The sequence below is a fragment of the Ictalurus punctatus genome, chromosome 10 (assembly GCF_001660625.3).
Source record: "Ictalurus punctatus breed USDA103 chromosome 10, Coco_2.0, whole genome shotgun sequence".
NCBI lineage: Eukaryota > Metazoa > Chordata > Actinopteri > Siluriformes > Ictaluridae > Ictalurus > Ictalurus punctatus.
In genome coordinates, this window is record NC_030425.2 from 8,807,441 (window position 1) to 8,825,121 (window position 17,681).

General features: G+C 37.3%; 2 protein-coding genes across 2 annotated transcripts; both read right to left on the reverse strand.

Annotated features, from left to right (window-relative positions):
* Positions 1 to 671: 671 nt before the first annotated feature.
* On the reverse strand, positions 672 to 4,559 carry ccl44 (chemokine (C-C motif) ligand 44). The gene is made up of 4 exons (XM_017478611.3): positions 4,335 to 4,559; positions 3,622 to 3,751; positions 3,196 to 3,337; positions 672 to 1,004 (listed from the first exon to the last, which is right to left on the reverse strand). Exons 1-4 carry the CDS (start codon positions 4,390 to 4,392, stop codon positions 996 to 998), a joined length of 339 nt encoding a protein of 112 aa, XP_017334100.1. The 5' UTR covers positions 4,393 to 4,559; the 3' UTR covers positions 672 to 995.
* Positions 4,560 to 10,840: 6,281 nt separating this feature from the next.
* Positions 10,841 to 16,899, reverse strand: pole4 (polymerase (DNA-directed), epsilon 4, accessory subunit). The gene is made up of 4 exons (XM_017478610.3): positions 16,530 to 16,899; positions 14,093 to 14,177; positions 13,963 to 14,004; positions 10,841 to 11,116 (listed from the first exon to the last, which is right to left on the reverse strand). Exons 1-4 carry the CDS (start codon positions 16,764 to 16,766, stop codon positions 11,103 to 11,105), a joined length of 378 nt encoding a protein of 125 aa, XP_017334099.1. The 5' UTR covers positions 16,767 to 16,899; the 3' UTR covers positions 10,841 to 11,102.
* Positions 16,900 to 17,681: the final 782 nt, after the last annotated feature.

Below are 17,681 nucleotides of genomic sequence, written 5' to 3' on the forward strand. Positions count from 1 at the left end.
CATAAATGATTTTAAAAATGACCCATGCAAAGTAGCGTTTGACAATAGGACATGTTTTTACCTCTGCGTTTAATGCACTGGGTCCACGTTAAAGTAATTACATACTAGGCGTACTCACTAGAAAGTCAGCCACTAGACAACATCAGGTGTAAATTATGAAAATGTTTTTCAACTAACTTGAATAGTTATCAGGTTTTCAGCCAGTTGTAGAAACTAACATTTCTGACCCTTTGCCAGATTAGTTCTTATTTTGCATAATACATATATTTAAGTCTATTATTTAAGTCATGAGGTTGTGTCGGTGTCAAGCGAGTTTTGTTACTGCTCCCAGAAACATCACAGTACTGCACTTTTACTCATTATTTGTCAGTAACAATCAGAATTGTTAATCAGTCCATGGCCACTGTTTCAGCAAAACCTGACTAATGCTACACTTTTAGTAAAAGTAATCCTCAGAGGTCTTTTTTATCCTTCCAAAGTAAAACCACTACAGCACCAACACTCCATTTTTTTTTTTTAATTTGTTAAAAACATTTTGTGTGCTTAATTTGTCCTTTTGGAAGGACAAAGAACTCCACCTTTCTTTTTTCCCCCCAATAAAAACCAATGCACACTGCATTTTCCAATATTTCTGTATGTATATATTAATATATATATAAAAATTGATTGCATTACCATACATAATAGAATATGTATTTGCACTATGTTTGAGCCAGGAACAGTCATGTCACTTTAACTCTATATAACAGCTTGTATAGCTTATAAGATACACATATAATGTATATAGAGAATGAACAAGCTTGAAGTACAGAGTTAAAAATAATGCTTTGGCATATATAGATTAACAGTCAGTTTAGAAAGAGATCTAAAATATTACATATCTTAGAGGGACAGCATACTGTTCTGTAAAAGTTGAAAGTCAGTGATCTACATACGTTCAAGAAGACAGTGATGGATGAAAAGGCTAAAGTGGTCAGTCAAATTCATTCCATTATTTACTGGATCTGATGGAGACAAAAAACAGTAATAATAATCATTAATAAGTAATTACAGTCACTGTATACCCCTTTGTAGACAAGACCCCCAGCAAAAAAAAAAGCTCTAACGGATCCTTTTTGAATCCCCAAGTTACTTAAAGCACTATTTTCCTGAGGCATAACCATGTGGTCATCAGCAGAAACAATATGGTTCCTCAAGTTACCGTATTCTAACTATTGATATGAATCCATCCATTCATACTCAATAACTGCTTTATCCTGGTCAGGGTTGTGGTGAATCTGGAGCCTATCCTGGGAATACACCCTGTACGGGATTCTAGTCCATCAAAGGACGCCATGCACATTAACATACATGTTCTATCCTAGGGGCAATTTACCGTTGCCAGTCCACCTACTGACATGTTTCTGGGAGGTAGGAGAAAACCAGAGAATGCAAAGAAAACCCATCCGCTCATGGGAAAACTCCACACAGAAGGTAACCTGAGATCAGGATCGAACAGTTCAAATATGTTGCTGTGGCTAAATTCTGTAAAACAGGCAACAATATACTTTGACATTTCTTCATGAAGAAAACAAATGACATGGAAATGTTTTTATTTAGGCTACATTCTACCCTTGTTTTGGCTATGTTCCTGCAAAGATCACACAGGCTAAGGAGCCAGTTTAACAAACTCAGTGATAAAAGGTGACAGTAAATGTGTACTTTTCTCACACAATAAATGTCACACTTGGGTAATGTTGGTGGATAGCTATGTGCTGTAGCAAAACAGACATAAGTCTAATCAATTCCGTTAACATTTTCCATTTAAAAATGTTTAAAATAAATGATAAAGACATTCATTAAAAGAAATTTGGTGAGCAGAGCGGAAGTGAAGTAATCAGCAGTCATTTGCTCATCTATGCTAATATGAACAGAGATCATTCGAGTGAAGAGATGACGATGAGACCGCAAGAAACTTGAGACAAAGACTGACATGGACGATATTGATAATCAAAGTGAGAACTCATTTCCCATAAATAGATTTGGGTATAAATGTATTTATATAATTATACCTAAATCTAGATGTAGGCAGGGTGCCTTTCAGTGGAATAGGACTGGAATCTTTAAATGCAATTTCACTTTTATTGCTTAAAATGGTATAGCTTGTGGTTGAGATACATGCAAACCTAAACATTTTTTATATTTCACAATTAGCAATGTGAAGGGTTTTTTTCTGCTATACTCATGTTAATGTTCATAATAGTTTACCATCTTGTGTTATTTTCTCATCTCAAAAGTTGCTCATAGAATTATGCTGTCTACTTCATGGTTTCTCAGCTCCAGTCCTGGGGACCCATTGACCTTCTCGGTTTTCTAAACAGACATTATGGCTATAATATACAGAACCATTTCTATTGTAAGATATATTAATATCTGTTAATCAGTGACCTTGTTTCCCACACAATGGCTGAGAAAAAGAATAAAAATATCTCTTATTTTTCCAATGTTAGGGTCTTTATGATATATTTTGCCTGGAGATTTTGGCGAAATCTGGCAAACCTGGTTTATGATATTAGCTCTTCTGTGTATGCCTCACTGGTGATGTGAAACATACCTGTTGTACTGAACACAAACTGCTCAAAGACTATATGCTGTGGACTCCATACCGGTTACAGGGTTATTCTAAAAATCTATAGATTGTAGCCTATCAAAAGTCAAGTGTGATAGCCTCCAAACTTAATCTTATTTGAGGTTATACCATTGATACTGTCATCCTACCCCACCACAATGTATGGTCACAAGCCACTGCTGGTCGGTACACAATAATATTAGCCATACTATAATTTAATTGCACTTGTTGCAGTCTACAGTATGTAGTATTGTGTATAGAATGCCCCTCTATTGTCTTGGAAGTTGCACCATGATTCTGGAGTTATACGCTTTCATCCACTACTGTATATCAGGGGTCTTCAATCTTATCCCGCAAAAGGCCTATAGTGTGGCTATAGGTTTATTACAGCCAAACTGGAGGTGAGGCACACTTGATAGTTGACTGGAGATTAAGATGAACAGATTAAACAAGTGAAATCAGCCAACTACTTGGTTGGAATGAAAGTCTGCAGCCACACCGGCCATTTCCGGATAAGATTCAAGACCCCTGCACTATACAATCATAAAAATAAAAACAGACTTCTTACAATGATTCAAAACACTTACCTTTGACATGACAGGCAAGTGTCTTTGCGGCAGAACCTTTATGGACTTGTGGGCTTTGGCTCTCTGCCTCAGTTTCTTCAGTAACCTCTTCACTTTCCTGTCCCTGGGGTCTGCACACTTCACCATTTTCTTAGTGTACAATCTGTCCAGATTTACACAAAGCCAGGACAAGTAAGGCAAAGTTGCCTCCTTCTTAGATTCCTTTTTATATATAATGGAGTTTTAAATCAGCACCAGAAAAATTGGTCCATTAAGAAATCTGCTTTGCTATTTTTCATCCAGCCTAGAGTGCATTCTTGACTGACAACACCACATTTCATAATAAAACTATGACCTGCAAGGATTGAACGATATATATATATATTTTTTTTTAAAAAGCATAGTTTTCCAGGTATTTGAGTGCTTCAAGATGTCTGAAATACTTGCATGATGGCTTTTATGCTGCAGTCTGGCCCCTCTGTCTGCACCTCAAACTTAAGAACGTCTTTGGTCCGCACATTCTGCTGCGAGTACTGCATACAACACTGAACGTCCCGCTGCATCTGAACACCCTTCCCTGCCAAAGAGATCCCATTTAATTACAATTTACAAACAGACAACAAACTTTCAGACACAAATCTTTTTGAAATCTAACTTTGCCATTCTCGATCAATAAGCCCATCATTGTAGGTACTTCTAAGATGTATAAAAATAATAATAAAAAATTTAAAAAAGACCGTTGGAATGCACACTGAAAATACATACATCTAGTACATGCATGGTGTTCTATATCCACGTGTTTTGTTAATGCTTAAGCATGACATAACATGGCTGACACAAATGACCTTCACATATCATGTTTATGCATCCTTCATTATAGATGAGGATTATGACACACTACAGATATTGTAATGATTAGAAATGCAGAGCAAACAAAAACAAGCTAATGTGCTAGATTTTTCCTGTAGCTGGCATAGTAACACAGAACAGCCTCTTTCATATCAGCACACATGGCTGATTAGCATCAAAAGCTTATTACAGCAAATAGATAAGACTCTAGTCCTTCCACCATGATCTGTTCCTTGTGCCAATTATCGACATCCCACTAATGCAAAACTCCAGAGCATCTCAAAACAGCAGTGCCATTTCTTTCCTCTTACCTTCCAGATAACCGAAGAAAACAGTTGCAGAGAGGATGAAGATGGTCTGCAGCAACATGGTCAATCTTCCGTTTAAAATAAAACGACTGTGTTATCTGCTATCTTCTGGAGGGATTTTTTTTTTTATATCTCTCCACTCACTGACTCCCTCCCTTTGCCTGCTGTCGTTTTCTCACATGCTAACACTCCCACCTCCTCCTCACTGTTCTTGCTTGTGTGTGATCCTCGCTCTGTGTCTCCTCTCTCTATGCAGAAAAAAAAGACTCTCACAAGTGCTTCACTCCAAGATGATGAGGATTTACAGCAGGATCTGAGGTGGAAGATTAACTTACTTTAAAAAAAAAAAAAACAACAACAACAACAGATGTCTAATGATAATCAGCTGTTCGGGTATATATGGCATGTACTGTACATATATGATTTGTTACTAGTTCAGCATATGAGATGTTTAGGCCATTTTTGAAGGTTTACCACTAATGAGTGCAGAAAGTGTTTTCATGTTCACAAGAAACATGAAATGACACGTTTGGATAATTAATGAGTCTTAATGAGGGTAAATCTAGTATGTCAGAGGTTTCATATGACTAGATGGTACATCATAGATGCACTAAAAGTGTTCTTTATTTATATCAATTAACAGTTTCAGCATCTGTAATGACTCCTGCATTTCTTATAATGTAAGTTTCATACACTGAAACTGCTCTTGATATCAAACCAAGAGTGCCATACATTATTAAGTAAAAGAGTCGTTCAACGGCTTTCTAAAGGGGTTGCACTTGAAATTAGTTGTAGGAGGACACTACGTAGACCCTTTAAGGGATTCCTCATGGACAGACAAACTGATTTAGGAAAAATCCACTCAACATGAGCATCAATATTTATTCAGTATTCATTATTTATGACATCCAAGAGGTATTTTATGAATATCTGAGGATGACTTTTCTGTGAACTATAGACAATCAGCAGTTCACGTGTGAACAATGCGATGCAATCCTTGACCACGAGCTAAAAATAATGTAAGCAAAATCTGTCTGTGCTGTCTCTCACCTGTCACCGTGAAAGTAGCCAATCATGGGTGTCTGTGTGGACATGTATGCGGAAGAGGGTTGAGAGCACTTTTCTTTGAGTATGTTACACTGCCCTGTGACACAGCATGAGTAGCAGTTCATGTTTTCTAGGAAGCAAGTCTCAGCCTTCATCCTCCCAGGTCAGTAAATGTCATATGATGGGGGACAGCTGGCTGGTTGGTAGGAATTGTTGGGCAACCAATGTTTCCAAGAGGAACAATTTGTAAATACGAACAGTACTTCAGGGACTTTTGTTATAAGAATCAAGGCCCAAGATTTCAGATGTTCCAAGAGGTTATCAATCAAGTATAATCTTAAGAAAAAAAAGTTCCAAGTAGAACCCATTTAGGAAGCAAGGCCCTAAACATCCAAAGAACCATTGAGGGACCCAAGAGTGTACTATGAATTACAAGTACACATTAATAAACAGGAATTTAGTAAACACTGATTGTGATAGAATTATAGCATGGATGTGTTTTGTGCTTTATTTATATTGTTTATATTATTCAGCACTTGCTCAATGGTTAAGGCTCTGGGTTACTGATCAGAAGGTCAGGGGTTCAAGCTGCCACTCTTGGGCCCTCAAGCAAGGGGTGCCATATCATGGCCAGGTGTGCCGAGCCTCCTAACAAGCTGGGATATGCAAAAAAAATATTTCATATGTGACAAATAAATGCTTTTTTCTTCTGGAAAGATACCTGTTTGGTTTCCATTAAATGAAACAAACCATATGGTGTAGGTACAAAGTTGATCACATGCGCTTATTAATAAATAAAGGCACATAAATGTGGATATTTCAATTGTACTGGTTGAAAACCCCAGAAAATTGTAAAACACATGAATGTTATTATTAATAATAATAATAATAATAATAATAATAATAATAATAATAATAATAATAATAATAATAATAAAATTAAATTTGTTTTTTGATGTGAAGATTTGTACAAGTTATTCAATTCATATGAGGAAGGTAACACATACCTGAGGTCATGAGAAAAAGTCTGTATGGACAGGGGATGGATTTCAGGCTGGAATAATTGAGCTGTATAAACATTCTTTCTCATTTAAGCCAGTGTCCAAGTCACAAAGGTATGCACATTTCCACATTTCCTGCATACCTTTCAGTCATTTTGGGATCGCTGAACATTGTGCAGACATAAACATACCAAACAATGTTTTAAAAAAGCCTCCTTAATTCACTGGTATGAAGTTAGAAAAGTAAGACAACAATAATGTGGTTTGAGATTTAACAAACCAAAGTTACTACAATGTAAAATATATTCATCTACACTCACCGCCCACTTTATTAGGAATACTTGTACACCTGCACATTCATGCAGTTATCTAATCAGCCAATCATGTGGCAGCAGCGTAATGCATAACAATCATGCAGATACAGAACAAGAGTTTCAATTAATGTTCAAACATCAAACATCAGAATGAGGATGCAGTGTGATCTCTGTGACTTTAATCGTGACATGGATGTTGGTACCTGATGGGCTGGTTTGAGTATTTCAGAAACTGCTGATCTCCTAGGATTTTCACACACAACAGTCTCTAGAGTTTACATAGAATGGTGTGAAAAGCAAAAACATCCTGTGGCTCTACAGGCTGAAACACCTTGTTGATGAGAGAGATCAGAGGAGAATGACCAGACTGGTCTGAACTGACAGGAAGTCTGTAGTCATTCAAATAACTACAACATTGGAAGACCACATCAGCTTCCACTCCTGTCATCCAAGATCAAGAATCTGAGGAGATCATGGGCACAGACTTTTATTCTAATCTTCAGTTGCTCTATACTTCCTGCCAGCTCAAACCAAACTGGCCATTTTCCTCTGACCTCTCTCATCAACAAGGCATATTCACCCTCAGAACTGTTGCACAATTCTGTGTAAACCCTAGAGACTGTTGTGTATGAAAAATCTAGGACATCAGCAGTTTCTGAAGTACTCAAACCAGCCCATCTGGTACCAACAACCACGGTCACAGTTAAAGTGACACTTTTCCCCATTCCGATGATCGATGTGAACATTAAGCTCTTGACATGTATCTGCATGATTTTATGCATTATGTTGCTGCCACATGATTGGCTGATTGGATAACTGCATGAATGTGCAGTTTTACAGGTCTTCCTAATAAAGTGGACGGTGAGCGAATTTATCAACATTAACTTACTTTCTCTTTTGGCTCATGTCTTCCCTCAGGTAGATAACATATAGTCAGCAGGCCAGTGTCTGTCATGCTAATACCTGGTAGGGCATTGGGCTCATAAATATTAATCACATTGTATTCATTCGCTTGCACTGATTTGCTCAAATCAAAACGCAGACGGTGAGCGCTAGCCAATGGGATTGGTGCTTGTGCATTAATTCCCGCTATATTGTGCTTAATCAAAATAAACTTATTCAAATGTAATTATTTCTCTAAATGTGAGCAGGAAATGCCTCCCCCCAGTTATAAAGGTTGCTACACCTCTAGCCATACACCATCGCAGCCTTGTACGAGTGTCACTGAGCTTTTAAGAAAGGTATTTACGAAGTTTTGTGGCTCATTTCCACTTGAAATGACCTTACTATCCTAAAGTTTAGAAAATAATAAAGTTGTAAAGTTGAAGTGGTGTTGAAGTTGACAATTTAAATCATTAAAATGGTTCCAAAATTTACCTCAGACTTACCTGCTACTTTAGCTCACATTTAAATTTGTATAAATTATAAAATTATGAAGCAGGAACATTATAAAAGCTTCAAAATACAAAACATTACAACTCTAAAATGATATTTAACATTAAACATGGGAACCACTATATTAAAGCGACGAACAAATCATACTTTTTTGCTTACCTTTACCTCGGCGTGAAGTGACAGTTGGCCAGACGTCTCTTTGCTACGAGGATATGACAGCATGGCTGCGACAGTATTCAGAAAATTACACCCTATAGCTGTGTATTTTGACACGGTCAATATTTCATTAACTTTTGCTAGCTGGCTAGTTACCAGGATTTACCAGGAGTTTTCCAGGTGGTTCTCGCCATGGTGGTTAATTGTGTCCACTTTCGCAATTTCTTAAGTAGTTGTTAAAGATGAAGAAGATTGATATGGAATGAGTAATAATTTTAGTTCTTGAAACCGATCAGTATAATTACTCCACTCTCAAATATTCTGATTGAAATTTATCAAAAAATATTAAGGATATCTTAAAAATGTATAATTTGTTAGTCAAATGCTAAATTTCTTTTCGTGAAATAAACTTAAACAATACATGCAAATTTTAGAGAAAATGAACTGTTGGATTTTTAGGCATTTATTTTGGTATGTCCAACTCAAAGAATTGATATTCAGAGATGTTATTACGGTAGTAGAGCTTTTTATCATTGTGATATTTACAAAGCCACTGAATGATTTGTTAGAGTGTGCTCACCAGCAGATAAACACAGTCATGACACTCTACACACAGAAACCCAACAGCGTCCTGACTAATCTTGAAATGTTGAAAATGTCTGATAAGTCGATTTCCAATCTGCCGTCGGAACAGGGCACCTGTTCAAAACACCTGTCAATCTTTCTAGAATCGCACGTCAGCTTATCAGGTATTTTTACTGGAGAAAAAAAAAGACGACGGCTCTTTTTGTGTAGCTTTGAGTGATGAAAGATTTGCGTGATGTAGCTTTGAGTTCCTACATAAAACGTGCAAAGGTTTGCAGGTCATGCAGGATCTTGCACAGAAGCTGACCAAGCATCATTTTGGCAGGCCTTATTCCTCATGAACTGTTGGTATCTCCAACACTGCCATCCTAATAGGACAGGCCACATCTCACACACCAGGTTTTGCTGTCATTTCAAACAAGACCCTTGTTATGCAGTCGGTGTAATGAAAATTCTGCTCAGTTCTCTCTGAGCCAGTAGCAGAACAATCTGGTCATAATGGCATGATAAATGTGGTCCTCAAGCTTTTGACTCAAACTAATCTGTACACATTTGCAAAGAACCAAAAGAAAATTCCCAACTTGCTCAAGGCACTGAGGGAGATCTGCACAGAGTATTTCTGAAATCCCACATGTATATTTCAGAGTGAAAATTTGTAATTAAAGGGACACCCTGGGCAAAATAAAACATTTAATCATCGATACATCCGTTGTATACATGCATGCTTTTGTCTTCAAAACAGTGATGCAGTGAGCTCTATTTCCCGGTTTAAGCACTGGGGAAACCCCCTCCAGATTATGGATGTGGTTTGCGAAATTTGAAAGAATACAATGGTTAGGATTGGATATTTGGGTGAAAGGGTGAACAAGGGTAGAAGAAGAGAATGGGGTGCAGTGCTGATTAGTGGTATGTTCAGGGAATCCAGATAGATACTGCTAGTAATCATTTTGCTTTGAAAGTAAATAATTGCAATAGAGCTAATGGATTACTCAAGCACCAGACATGACTCAACAGATTGGACTACTTTTGCACAGTGACATAAAACCATGGTTCTAGCTTCTAAACTGTAGGTCTTTCAAAATTACACTGAGACAAATGATGGAAATTAGAAGCAATACAAGTGGCTATCTTAATGGACAAGTGAACCTTCACTAGTTGTCCTCTCTCAGCTGAACCTGAACAGGTTCGGAACTCGCAGAATCAAAGTTTTCTTTAGGATCTTCTTCTGTAGAAGACTCAGTAACTCTGCTTTCAAATCTCTTTTATAGAACTCCAGTTTGAAGTGCTGGATATCAGTTTTGCTGTTTATTTTTGTTTTAAATGCCCCCTGACTACTTCAGATTTGCATCGTACTTTCTGGAAATAATGTCACTATTCCCAATTCATAGCGTGCAAAATTTTAGGCTTGTATCTGCATTAGATTCGGAGATATGGAGGCTTTAATAAGAGGGTGTGGCCCTGTATAAACAAGCGCTACAGAAAAAGTTACAATGTTTCATAAGTTGTTACTTTTGAACTATTCAGGCTAGATGCATGAAATTTTTAGGGATTGTTGTCTGGTATAAGATGTCTTAAGTAAGCTATAATTCACAGCTAGACGTGCATTACACAATTTTAATCCACGATGTGGAGATATCAAACTTATACCATGGTCACTTACCAGCAGTTAAAGTTAAAGCTGTCATTGATGTTGCATAATTTGACTGAAATTATAAAAATAATGGTTAATTTTAATTATGTTAGATCTTGAATTCTGTGATAAGATTACGTTTTTAATTAATTTTTAATTTAAATATAATTAATAATTTGCACATTACATGCCAGGTATTGTAGTTTCACTACAATTCTGTTAAAACACTGACACTGAGCAATAAAATACCATACAACAGAATAAAGTTTTATGCCGGAATGTTCCTTTAAATTCAGTAATTTGTCTTGTTCAGCCACTCATCAACCTCACTGGACAAACAGCAAACTAAAATAATAATAATAATAATAATAATAATAATAATAATAATAATAATAGTATTTTATTTCAACATTAAAATATTTTGCAAGAGCATAGTAGTATTCACAAATAAAACTGTCACTTCACAGACAAATTTCACACACAGATTTGTCAATATATTCTAAGCTGTACATGTTTATATTTTAAAAATGAGAAAAAACAACTTCACTTCTCCTGAACATAGAGTTCCCCAGCCCAAAACTGTACAAAAATAAACAAAAGTTTATAAACAATATTGTCCTTATTACAGGAAGGCAGGTGCAAGTTAGTCCAAGGTACCTGGGGGGGGGAACAAAATAAGACAAAATATAAGAAACATGTCACATAACATGTCACATAATTGTCACACAAGTTGGCACAGGAACATCAAAATTGGACTAATACAGGCTATTGAATTTAAAAAGGAGTGTTCATGTTCTTCAGTGGCCTTTGGAGCCCTTGGATTTTAACACTATTAACAGTACGCTGCACACATTCACACTGCAGTGAAACAACAAATGCCCTTCTCCTGCCGTTGGCCACTTGGAATACCATTAAAAAACAAGCACTAGCTATCAGGAGTAAAGTGCACAGTTGTAGTTCCACTGAAACAAAGGTTAAAGCAGGCTATTTATGCATATGCTTTCAGACATCTTTGTTCGTGTTTCTTAAATGTACGTTCGTCCCAATGAGTGCTGGATGTGCACTGGAGCATTCAATAAAATGTCATTTTACCCTGCAGTATTTATTTCCTGCTTATTATGGAGGTCTTTTGTTTGGTATGCTGAGCAATAAAAAATGACTTCCTATCACTGTACTGTTATAATACTGCTTTAGTTGCTACTACACTGCTGTCCATCTCTTTCATTTTGTAATGCACTAACAGTTTTTTTCTGCTCTTCTCAGCTGCTTTGCATGACTTCCGCTCCCACAGTCTTCTGAGGATTTTTGCCTGTCTCCATAGAAAATGAAGGGGAGGTGGGACGAAAAAAGGTTTTCAATCGCTACACTGTGAATGTACTGCAAAGTGGTACTTTGCAGTTGTCCAATATTTTACTTTAATAGGAATACCTGTACACTTGCTCATTCATGCCATTATCCAATCAGCCAATCATGTGGAAGCTGTGCCATGCATAGCATCATGCAGATACAGGCAAAGAGCTACAGTAAACCTTCACATCAAATATTAGAATGGGGTGGGGGGGAAGTGATCTCAATGACTTTAACCATAGCATGGTTGTAGGTGCCAGACATGCTGGTTTGAGTATTTCTAGAACTGATGATCTCCTGGGATTTTCCACACACAAACGTCTCCAGAGTTTACTCCGAATGGTGCAATAAAAAACCTCCAGCGAGCGGCGGTTTGGTGGATGGAGACACCTTTTTGATGAAAGAGGTCAGCGGAGAATTACCAGGCTGGTTCTAGCTGACAGAAAAGCTACAGTAACTCAGATAATCACTCTGTACGATTGTGGTGAGCTGAAAAGCATCTCAGAACGCACAACACATCGGACATTGACGTGGATGGGTTACAACAGAAGGAGACCAAGTCGGGTTCCACTTCTGTCGGCCAAGAACAGAAAGCTGAGGCTGCAGTGGACTCAGACTTACCAACACTGGACAGTTGAAGACTGGAAAAACATAGCCTGGTCTGATGAATCCCGATTTCTGCTGAAGCACACCGATGATAGGGTCAGAATTTGGCACCAACAGCATGAATCCATGGACCCAACCTGCCTTGTGTCAACAGTCTAGGTTGGTGGAGGTGGTGTAATGGTGTGGGGAATGTTTTCTTGGCACAGTTTAGGCCTGTTAATACCCATCAAATCATCGCTTGAATACCACAGACTATTTGAGTTTTGTTGCTGACCATGTGCATCCATTCATGCCCACAATTTCCCATCTTCTAATGGCTACTTCCAGCATGATAATGCACCACGTCACAAAGCAAAAGTCATCTCAAACTGGTTTCATGAACATGACAGTTAGTTCAGTGTTCTTCAGTGGTCTTCCCAGTCACCGGATCTGATCCAGTAGATCACCTTTGGGATGTGGGAGAGCGGGAGATTCACAGCATGAAAGTGCACCTGAAAAATCTGCAGGAATTGTGTGATGCAAAATCATGTCAACATGAACCCGAACCTCAAAGGAATGTTTCCAACATCTTGTGGAATCCATGCCATGAAGAATTGAGGCTGTTTTGAGAGACCTACCCAGTATTAGTATAGTGTTCCTAAAAAGTTTTCAGCAAGTGTATATCATTTCAGGGTATGAAATTATCCATATCGTGATACAAGTTTTTGTTCATATCGACCAGCCCAAGTATGAATGCCACAGCCTACGCGAGTACTGTTTCTGACCACATGCATCCATTTAAGGCCACAATTCTACCATTTTATAATGGCTACTTCCAGCAAGATAATCACCAGGTCACACAGAAAAGGTTATCTCCAACTGTACAGCAATATAAGCTAGCTTTTTTCACTCACTTGAATTCATTCATTTCATACATTTAATCGTTTGTTTAACTGTTGTAAACTTAATGTTCAGTACATGATATTAAACATTTGCTGAGGTCAAATTTATTCCTTCTCAGAACAAGCATGCATTTGGGTCATTTTAAAATCCACAGCTTTCAAACACTGTTTGTCCACGTTTCCCCCCCCGCACGCAAATAAAAAATATAACCGTTTATCTTAGTAATTTTGGATGATTTTGTGTTTTATTGTGTTTACTGCATACAGTAATTGTTGATCATTTTAATTAAATGCTCAATAAATGTGGAGGACAATGTAATAACATGGTTTCTTATTGTTTTTAGTAGCGTGACATTTCTGAACATTCGTAGGCTTGATGGTGTTAATATAGGGAATACTATCCATCCATATAACAACAATTTCCTTTAACAGTGCTGTCCGAAAGCTGAATATACAAATCCAAACTAAAGCCCAACATCAAAATCATTGTGAAATGAATTTTAATACTTCAAAATAATGCAATACCATTTCTCTTAAATAAAGTAGCATTACAGCCAAAAATGTAGTAATGTGACTGTTTTGTAAATTAAATGTTTACATTTTTGGGAAGTGATGTGTATTTCAAATACCCAAGAACTGATTTCAACCCTGTGTATTTCATTTACTTACCCTCTAGAAATGCAAACTCGTCTGCTGCCTCAATAGCATTGTCTGTCGAAAAGAGATGCACAAATTACTACTGATATGAGCAGGGTTCAGAATCACACTAAACGTAACTAATCTTAAAACTGTAACGTACCTAGATCTTTCCTCTGTAGCGTTTTCCTTTTTCCTTGCTGTGCATAAACAAGCGCATCCTTGGCTATCATTTCCACAAACAGCTCCTTTAAGATTAACATAAAAATTGGGATATTCTTCATCAGGACTGGTTGGTCTACACAGAACTTGCAGATTGATAATAATGTTAAGAACCCGTGTCAGTGTTATTGCACCTAACTAACTAGATCGCACATCCCCTATTTCAATATGTGCAGCAATGAAGCCAGAAAGAAACAACTGAGATTATAAATCTACGTTAAGCTACATAGAACAACATCACAGCTGCTGGTTGTACGAGTTGAGAAAGCACGTTCGATTGACTCATCACCAGTATGTATTGCTTATGTTCCCAAAATCCAATCCCTAATCACAAGGGCTGGATATTGCAACCAATTTGGCAATTCAATTTGATTCTTATTTATATGGTTTCGATTCAATGCAGACATGGAATCCATGTTTTAATATAAATGCTGGTAACTGAAACCCTCCTACTTGGCTATATTACTGAAATACACATTTACTTTAACAATAGGGCACACACAATTATGTTTAGTTAATTGTTACTTTTACTTTGAGTAACAAACATTGTAAAATGAAATCATAAATGTGCATAAGTGCATACAAGATAAGCACAAACTGCACATTACTGTAAAAAAAATGTAAACGTTGTAAATGTGCAACAGTGAAATTCATTAACAACTTGAAACGTTTAAGAAATGAAACCGATTTTCAAAATTCAAAACATGAAAGATGGCGACGTGCTCAGCACGAGAGGCGAACTACAGAAAATATCCACATCCTCTCAAGTAAAGCACGCTCATTAAGAATCGATTCAGGGATTTCCCAAATCCATATCGTTTCATTATACTGAAGATGGATTCAAATCGATTTTTTTTTTTTTACCCAGCCCTATTAATCACCATTGTTCCCAACAACTAATCACCATTCATCACTCACTATGTTTATATGGACAGCAATAATCTAATTATTGGCCTTATTCTGAATAAGACAATATTGTGATTAAGGTGTTTACATGAGTAGCTTTTAGACTATTCCTTTCATGTTCCCCTTTTACATGTTATAGAACATAGATCAATTAACGGCACACGGCATTACTTCCCCACATAATTATTTGTCGTGTTATACGTGCAAATAGATGACTGCTTAAAGCCATAGGCTGCGTCCCAAACCGCATACTTACCTACCATATAGTAGCTGAAATACATGTATCTCGCCTACTATATACGTGTATTTTGCCTACTACATAGTAAGTACGTGGTTTACGACGCAGCCGTAAACGGTTGAGCGCTGCCGTGTGTACGTGTCCCGTCACAAAATGCTTTGAAAACTCCCACATGACGTTAATGGTGTGATTAAGGTGTGTACATGTCTGTAACGCACGTCCATAATGCGACTAAAACAGGAATACTCCACACGTCTTAATTCCATTTGTGTTTACTTCGAGTATGACTTTAGTCGGATTAAGGTCATCAGTAATCGCTGCTTACATGCTAGTTTCTTAATCAGAGTATCGTTTGAATCGGGTTAATATCGGATTATTGTTGTCCATGTAAACGTACTGACTGTCTCACTCTCTTATTGGCTATACTTACAAGTAATAAAATAGAGTTATTCCACCTTTAACCAACTCCTTCATGTCCATTTCCAAATGAATTACTAACACTGCAAGTTTTTGTCTGCATTCTTGACAGAAATTCTACTATAGGTTAGATTCTATTTTGCAAATAAGTAAATACGAAACACTTCGTTGCCATGGTGTCATGAACAAATGTGCCTGTATTTGAACAAACACATCTACAAAGTACATCTACTACTCTTATATTTATGGTCTATTCGAGGTATCTTCAAAAATAAATAAATAAATAAATAAATAAATCTTCCTTCTCCATGTAACACGTTTTGATATGCAAATAACAATGACGATCTAATGAATATGCAAAATAGTCCACGACGTCACTTGTGGGACTTCTAGAAACTTTTTACCGCGTGCATTAGCAACTTTCCCCGTAAAAGAATTGGCCGAACTTACTTTCTGGATACTAATAATATAACTTAAATACTACTTAAGCGCCTAACCAGCTAATATGTTATCACAGACGTGGCAAGTGTAGCTGCTCTGAGTTTCTAACTCGTGTAACCAAGCTAGCTTACTAGCATAAGACAGATAACTTGAGGCTGCTGATATAGTACTGTAGGCTAAAGTTAGCTACTCCTCACATTAATTATTATTATTATTATTATTATTATTATTATTATCATTGATATTGTTGTTGTTATTAAAAGCATCCTGCTGGTCTGGCAAACTAACGTTACGTCTAACGTTAACACTGGCGCTTGATTAATTACTGGGTTACATTAGCTAGTTAAATAGTACTACATGCAGGTCAGATACTCACCGTGGCTTTAGCTATGATGAACACAGACTCCTGACTCGCCAAGCTAACGTCCGGGTCAGCCTTCATGAGAGCTTTAATCCGGGACAGAGGTAATTTAGCAAGGCGATGCTGAGGGCCTGAGGCAGGCCGGGTGTGCTGTGAGTGGTCCTCCTCGGGATCATTTCCCCGCACTTCCTCTTCACTCCGCTCAAACTCCGGCTCTGAGGCAGATACACTCACCGCTACTCCTGTGGCCATAGCGTTGAATACTTACTCTGATAATCACAACAGTAAACATGCGGTTTGAAATGTGTATTGAAAGCGCGCTATTTCTCTCCCACCAAATCACACTACAGAGGGGAAGGGGCGGGGCGCCGGAGCTACGTAACGTGGTGACGTAAAGGTTATAGGTTACCTCACTGGAGAGCAGATTTTATTTCATCTGGAAGCTTATTTAAACCTACGTTTGCTTTGTTCAGCCTTACGTTTGTTTTTATATCTATCTATCTATCTATCTATCTATCTATCTATATATATCTATCTATATATATATATATATATATATATATATATATATATATATATATGTGTGTGTGTGTGTGTGTGTGTGTGTGTGTGTGTGTGTGTATACATATGTAAATATGTGTGTGTGTGTATATATATATATATATATATATATATATATATATATATATATATATATATATAGGTAGAAAGATAAATAAATAATATATAAGCTGGAGATATATGAAACTGGAGAAATCATTATTTAACATTATGTTGCATTTTGAGTTGAATTTGGGGAAACCACTTGAAGCATCCAGTGTGTTGAGCTATTTCAATTGCTTTTGTTGGATTTGTTCATTGCAAACAGCTGAATGTCTGTAAATTTTGACAGTAAACCTGATTTGCAATGGGGGTTGGTATATAAGATGGCCGTCCAGACCTCTCTATCCCAGGCCACAGATTCCGGCTCGTCCTGTGGGATTCCCAGATGTCCCCAAGCCAACTGTGAGATGTCCTGAGTCTGTCTCAGGGCCTTCATCCACTGATGTGCTTGATACAGCTCTAGCAGGAATTGACCAGGGGAGTATTGTTGTAATGTACCTAAACCACCTCCTCTCGATTCAGAAGAGCACGGTCTATACAGGATACTCTCCACGATTATCAAGC

Excerpts from the sequence above, each read along its gene's own strand:
- ccl44 (XM_017478611.3), bottom strand. The coding sequence starts at position 4,392 with ATGTTGCTGCAGACCATCTTCATCCTCTCTGCAACTGTTTTCTTCGGT. Across the intron at positions 3,752-4,334 it reads TTTCTTCGGTTATCTGGAAG|GGAAGGGTGTTCAGATGCAG; the intron begins GTAAGAGGAAAG and ends TCTCTTTGGCAG. Across the intron at positions 3,338-3,621 it reads TGCAGCATAAAAGCCATCAT|ATTGTACACTAAGAAAATGG; the intron begins GCAAGTATTTCA and ends AAATCTGGACAG.
- pole4 (XM_017478610.3), bottom strand. The coding sequence starts at position 16,766 with ATGGCCACAGGAGTAGCGGTGAGTGTATCTGCCTCAGAGCCGGAGTTT. Across the intron at positions 14,178-16,529 it reads TCATCATAGCTAAAGCCACG|GAGCTGTTTGTGGAAATGAT; the intron begins GTGAGTATCTGA and ends TTAATCTTAAAG. Across the intron at positions 14,005-14,092 it reads GCTACAGAGGAAAGATCTAG|ACAATGCTATTGAGGCAGCA; the intron begins GTACGTTACAGT and ends TCTTTTCGACAG.